General features: G+C 56.2%; 1 protein-coding gene across 1 annotated transcript; it reads left to right on the forward strand.

The window, feature by feature from the left end:
* The first annotated feature begins 206 nt into the window (after nt 1-206).
* On the forward strand, nt 207-5,697 carry CFP (complement factor properdin). Its single transcript, XM_033850103.2, has 9 exons — nt 207-411; nt 495-645; nt 1,828-2,003; nt 2,476-2,646; nt 2,784-2,975; nt 3,166-3,339; nt 3,591-3,782; nt 3,938-4,049; nt 5,465-5,697. The coding sequence occupies exons 1-9, from the start codon at nt 336-338 to the stop codon at nt 5,613-5,615; spliced, it is 1,395 nt and encodes a 464-aa protein (XP_033705994.1). The 5' UTR covers nt 207-335; the 3' UTR covers nt 5,616-5,697.
* Nucleotides 5,698-6,530: the final 833 nt, after the last annotated feature.

The raw sequence follows: 6,530 nt of genomic DNA on the forward strand, positions 1-6,530 counted from the left end.
GTCCAAAGAGCATTGATTGAGTGCCACTGGGCTGCTGGGCGGGGCCTGGGGTGCTGGGGACACAGTGACAAACAAAACAGACCAAGCATGAGGCAGGAAGTAGGGAGGGGAGAGGAGAGGAGGAAGCTCAGGGACCGGTAGCAAGGGAGAGGTCGGAGCTGAAGAGACCTGCACGATACCCTCCCCTCCCTGCCACCCCCCATCACCACCACTGCCCTTCACCCTCCTAGTTCCTCCTGCCCCTGGTTCCTCTTTCCCACTGACTCTAGGATCAGATAAGCCCACATAAAGCCGGACCTCCTTTCTGGCGGGGCTGCAGGAGTACAGTGCCCAACATGCCCACCCGAGCGCAGGCCCATCGGTTACTGCTGCTACCGCTGCCGCTGCTGTTGCTCACCCTGCCAGCCACAGGTGAGTGGGTGGGGGCCCAGCTGGCCCCCAGGGGTGCCTGGGCCCTCCCACACTCCTGACCGTGCTCCCCCAACCCGTTACAGGCTCAGACCCTGTACTCTGCTTCACCCAGTATGAAGAATCCACGGGCAAGTGCAAGGGCCTCCTTGGGGGAGGTGTCAGCACGGAAGACTGCTGTCTCAATGCTGACTACGCCTTCCAGGAGCTCGGCAGCAAGCTCTGTATGGCGTGCAGGTTAGGGGGAGTCTGGGGTTTGAGGGGGGCAGAAAGGACTGTCTGCAGGGCGACCCAGAACTTGGGCTCTGGCCTTCTCGGAGATTCTCAAGCGTGGCTCCAAGGCCCTGATCGTGACCATGGCTCCGGGTCTCTCAGCCTTGGCTCTGTTGACATTTGGGGCCAGAAAATTCTTTGTTGTGAGGGCTGACCTGTGCGTTGCAGGATGTTTTGTAGCATCCCTGACCTCCCACTAGATGCCAGTAGCAACTTGCAACAACTAAAATGTCTCCAGACAGGTAAAAATCATCCCGAGTTGAGAACTGCCATGGCTTACATGTATTGAGCGCTTCCTGCATACCAGAAGCATTGTGGGTGGGGTGCAGCTCAGGTATTTCTGAAGGTAGCTCAAGTCCCCAGATGGTGATGACAGCTCATACGGAGCATTTACTGTATACAGACACATTGCTGGAGGGGGAGAGTTTGGGCAATTCTGAGGGCAGCTGCAGCTCCCTAATTATAACGACACTTCATATTCATTGAGCACTTCCAGCATACCAGATGCATTGCAGAGGTTGGGGGTAGCCAGAGGATTTCTGAGGGTAACTCTAGTCTCCTAATCGTGATGCCAGCTTAAGTGTACTGAGCCCTCTCTGTATGTCAGACATATTTTCTAACTCTTTACTGTATATATCCCAGGTACACCATGGGGATGGGGAGCTTGGGGATTTTTGAAGGCAGCTCTGGGCTCCTGGTTGTCAACAGGTCCCATCTGTCTAGCATTATGCCGTGCAGGGGCTTGGACCTGGGGTATTTCTGATGGGGTCTCTGAGCTCATTGGGATGATGGCTCCTATTTATTATGCACTTCCTGTTTGCCTGCTACCGTGCATGGCTGTGGCCTGGTAGGCTTCTGACAGCAGTTCTGGGCCCTTAGTCCTTGTACTTGTTTACTGCGTGCCTGGCACTGTCCTTGGGGGACTTCAAAGGGTAACTCCAGGTTCCTGATCATGAAGGTAAATGATATTTAAGTATTTGCTGTGTGCCCACCTCCTCCCCAACATCACGAAGAGGTAGATACTCTCATCACTCCATTCCACATACGTTTATCCCGCACCCCTGTCTGTGCCTACCCACCCTCTGTGGTCCCATACACCATCCTTGTCAGAGCGTGCCAGGATGGGACATGTGCTTCTCTCTGCAGGCTCCCACAATGGTCACCGTGGTCCGAGTGGGCCCCCTGCTCAGTGACCTGCACGGAGGGCTCCCAGCTGCGGCACCGGCGCTGCATAGGCTGGGGCGGGCAATGCCCCCAGAAGGTGGAGCCTGGGACCCTCCAGTGGCAGCTGCAGGCGTGTGAGGACAAGCCGTGCTGTCCTGGTGAGAAGGAGCAGCAAGGCGGGCGAGCGCTGTCAGTTACCCGGCACTGGGAACTATCAGGGCAGAAGCCCTGAGGGTGGGAGTGTGCTTCATGTTTGTGAGGTCGAGGAGGAGGCTGGCGTGGCTGAAGGAGAGTGGTGGCAGGTGAGGTCAGAGGGGGACTTATCCCTGTGGGCCACAGTGAGGATGTTGGCTTTTACTCTGAGTGATGTAGTGATAGTGGAAAAACATGATCTGACTTGAGTTGTGACAGATCCCTCTCACTGTCAGGACGACAGACTGTATGTGGTGAGTAGTGAAGCAAAGGGACCACTGTGAAGGCTACTGCAATAGTCCAGATGAGCAATGATGGTGGGCCAGGTGTGGCAGAAACAATGGGCACAGGATTAGCTGATGTGGGATACATGAGGAAGCCTGGACCCCTGAATGACACCACCACCTCCATCTTGTCCCCCTCTTTTCTCTCCTACAGAGATGGGCGGTTGGTCCGACTGGGGGCCCTGGGCATCTTGCTCTGTCACCTGCTCTAAAGGGACCCGGATTCGTCGTCGAGCATGTGATCGCCCCACCCCCAAGTGTGGGGGCCACTGCCCAGGAGAGGCACAGGAGTCAGAGACCTGTGACACCGAACAGGTCTGCCCCAGTGAGTGAGGGCAACCACAGAGCAATGATGTGGGCACCCAGGGTGGGTCTGGGGGTTACAGCAGAGAACTTCCAGGGTGGGAGGACTTCAGCATGCATGACCACACTTGGCATCTCCCCACCCCCACCCCATCACAGCACACGGGGCCTGGGCTGCTTGGGGCCCCTGGGGCCCCTGCTCAGGCACCTGCCGCAATGGACCCAAGGCATCTGAGGAGAGACGAAGCCGCACATGCTCTGCACCTGAGCCCTCCACGCAGCCTCCTGGGAATCCCTGCCCAGGGCCATCCTCTGAGCAGCGGGCCTGCACCGGCCTGCCACCCTGCCCAGGTACTCGGGGATGAGGCCTCTGACACTCTGCTCTTGATTTAGGCACAGATGCTCTGCCATTTCAAGGGACAGCGATCTGAGACCGTGTGACCATGGAGCTCTTCGTTTGGGGGCAGTCCGTCTCAAGGGTCTAGGGGCTGAGGGGGGAGATTGAGGTGACCTTTCTCCTCACTCCTGTCTCCCCCAACAGTGGCTGGTGGCTGGGGGCCATGGGGTGCTGTGAGCCCCTGCCCTGTGACCTGCGGCCTGGGTCAGACCCGGGAACGACGGACATGTGATCACCCTGTGCCCCAGCACGGGGGCCCCTTCTGTGTCGGTGATGCCACCCGGACCCACATCTGCAACACGGCCGTGCACTGCCCTGGTCAGTACCCCAAGATGCACCATTTCTGTGCCTAAGCCCCCCACCCGTCTCTGCTGCCCAGTTCCCGCTGTTAATACCTTGTTCCTGTCTCTAATTCCTCCATTCCTGGCTCCGATGCCTTGGTTCCAATTCTGATCCCCCTTTCCCACATCTGATCATTCCCACCCCGTCTCCCAGCCCCCATTCCTTCCTCTGAACACCCTTGCTGGCTCCTTTCTTTGGTGCAAGCCCAGCTGCCCCCGTCTCTGCAGTGAACGGAGAGTGGGAGCTCTGGGGGGAGTGGAGCACCTGCATCCGCCGGAGCATAAAACACATCAGCTGCCAGGAGATCCCAGGCCAGCAGACCCGCTCCAGGCTCTGCAAGGGCCGCAAGTTTAATGGACAGCGATGTAGCGGGGAACAACAGGATATCCGGCACTGCTACAACATCCAGCGCTGCCCCTGTGAGTGCCCCCAGAGACCATGCTGTGAGCGTGCGGCAGCCCGTGCAGGGACAGGGGCTTTCTCTCTGCCACAGACCGCATGTCCCTGCAGCCTCTCTCTCATCACCCCACCAAGACCTCTAATTCTGACTCGGGAACCCCTCCCCTCCTGGCAGGGAAAGGCTCCTGGTCGGAGTGGAGTACCTGGGGGCTGTGCATGCCTCCGTGTGGACCCAACCCCAACCGCACCCGCCAGCGCCTCTGCAAGGCCACGCTCCCCGACTTCTCGTGAGTGAGGGGGCAGTGTGCCTTGGAAGGGGTCTTGATATTGATATGTCAGCAGTCAGGGTGGGAGAGTTGGCCACCCCCAACCAGGGCTTCCACCACTGGGTCCATAGGTGCCTTGTCTGGCCGAGTGCCATCTCCCAGCTGTAGGAAGAGGGGAGAAACTAAAGAAGAAGCTGAGAAAGAGGATGTTGAGGGGAGAATCAGTAGCCTCCGTGCTCTTCAGTGACTCATTCAGTCACTCAGCCATTCTCCCATTCACTCCGTCCTTCCTGTGTCCATGTGCTCTGCCCCCTCAATTACCCAAGCTTTGACTTGCTCGTTCAGTCACTCATGCCTCCATTCACTTTCTCATTCCCTCAGTCACCCGTGCCCCAAAGCACTCTAAGGCCTTTTGGGTAACAACAGTTGCAGACACACAGAACCCAGATCCCATGGATTCCCCCACGGGATCCAGGTCTGCTGGGCCCTGACAGAAGGCATCTGAGAAATGGTTGGTGTGTGGAAAAGGGACTGCCACCTCAGTCTGGGTCCAGGAAGCTGACTGGGCCTCCCCTGGCAGGAGGGGGTTGGGGAAGGCTTTCCCACCATCAAAACTGTGTGAGCAGAGTCCTGGACACAGGTGATCAGCCGCCCGAAGTGTTTCCAGGTGGCCAGGGTGGCCCAGGTGTTGGAGAGGGTTAAAACACTGACTTATCCCTTCCCTATTTCCACATGCATCAAACTACTAGATTAAGTGGCCTCTTCCCAACTCGTGGAAAGCCTGCCATCTGGTCTCTGGGTGTGGGGTGTAGAGTGGGTCCAGAAGATGAGTTAGGGGTCTTGAATGGAGGCATGAAGGGCTTGACAGAGGGAGGGAATGAATGGAGAAAGGACTGATGGAGAGAATCGGAATGGGAGTGAGTGGAGAGCTTGCCTAGTGGGACAGATAACCCAGGCAAAGACCATTTTGGACATGCGGCTTTGAATAAAGTGGAAGAGAGAACTAGAGATTGACTTGGGGGCAGGGATTTGTGCCTAACAGCAAGGCTTGAATGCCAGGGCAAGGCATTTGGGATTTTTCCAGTGGGCAATGGGGAAATAAGTAAAAGGTTTTAGAGGTGAGAGAAGGTAGCTCATATCAACAAATAATTACCAGCATTTATTGAGCACTTATTGTGTACCCGACATGACTCTGAGCACTTTACCTGAATCAACTCATTTATACTTACTCAGTCCAGTGAGGTGGGTATTACAAGTATTCCCATTTTTCAGATGAAGAAAACTGGGGTACAGGGGAGATAAAGAAATTGCCCAATATCTCACAGCTTAAAAATAAATAGTGTTGGGCACACAGTAGGCACTCAATAAGAGTTTGTTGAATGCATTCTTGCCTTCCCTGAGCTTCTCGCCTTCATCCCCCGCCCCTAACGCACCAGGCCCACCGTTACCACGGTCGAAGGTCAGGGTGAGAAGAATGTGACCTTCTGGGGGAAACCGTCGGCATTGTGTGATGTGCTGCAAGGGCAGAAGGTGGTGGTGGAGGAGAAACGGCCATGTCTACACGTGCCTCCCTGCAAAGAACCCTGAGGATGAGAAGCTCTAACATCTCTCTCTTCCACTCTGACCCCCTGACCTCTCAGACTTCAATAAACCAGTCTCTTCCCCAGGAGTGGGGCCATGGCATCTTCTAGGCCAAAGAGCGCAGCACAGGCAAAGTCGCAGTGGCCTGTGGTGGAAAACAGTATTTTCCACGGTGTGACAGGAGTGAAGGCGAGTGTCCGTTCCTGCTGTAGCCCTGATATCTGCCCCTCTTCCCCGCAGTGCCCCGGGTCACCCAGCACGTCCCTCTGCAGAGTCCCGATTTACGAATTACGGGCTTCCTGATTGGCTACCCTCCCTGGCAGGCACTTTCTGATTGGTCGGAGTGCTTGTTTTCCATCTCCCCGCTCCTAAAGCTCCCTCCGCTGGCGGATTCCGCGTCATTTGGCAATGAGGCCTGGCAGGGGTTGGCGCCCAACTGAGCGGAACACCTGCACCCACCCACTCCCAACAGCCCAGCTCCAACGCTGCAATTAGCGGCGACAAATAGCTCCCGCAAGGCGGGGGGCGGACCGAGGAAGTGCCTACGAGGTGCTTTGAGCTGGGACAGGGGCAAGGAGAAGCTAGAGTCAGCATCTGCCAGGAGGAGCCCCCCAAGACACTCAGACACATTCCTTTAGCATTTGTTCATTCATTCAACACTTATTAGCATCTACTGTATACTAGAGCTAAGTCTGGGCATCGGGTGGAGGAGGGCTGGTAGAAGGGGAGGACATCTAAGCAAGGGAACAGACTAGAATGGGTGATCCTTTCATTCGAACATTTTATTCAACACTTACCAACGCCTACTGTATACTAACAATAGCGCTGGACATCATGGGGGATGGGGAAGAAGAGTCAGAGCCGTATGTGTCTCCACAGTGAAGGGAACAAACCCAGGCTGCGTGCCTGGTAGTGTTTTAA

Source organism: Tursiops truncatus, chromosome X (assembly GCF_011762595.2).
Source record: "Tursiops truncatus isolate mTurTru1 chromosome X, mTurTru1.mat.Y, whole genome shotgun sequence".
Lineage (NCBI taxonomy): Eukaryota > Metazoa > Chordata > Mammalia > Artiodactyla > Delphinidae > Tursiops > Tursiops truncatus.

Bases quoted from the DNA above. Each gene is read 5' to 3' on its own strand.
- CFP (XM_033850103.2), top strand. From the start codon at position 336: ATGCCCACCCGAGCGCAGGCCCATCGGTTACTGCTGCTACCGCTGCCG. The intron at 2,647-2,783 runs GTGAGTGAGGGC...ACCCCATCACAG, and splicing joins CACCGAACAGGTCTGCCCCA to CACACGGGGCCTGGGCTGCT. The intron at 2,976-3,165 runs GTACTCGGGGAT...CTCCCCCAACAG, and splicing joins CGGCCTGCCACCCTGCCCAG to TGGCTGGTGGCTGGGGGCCA.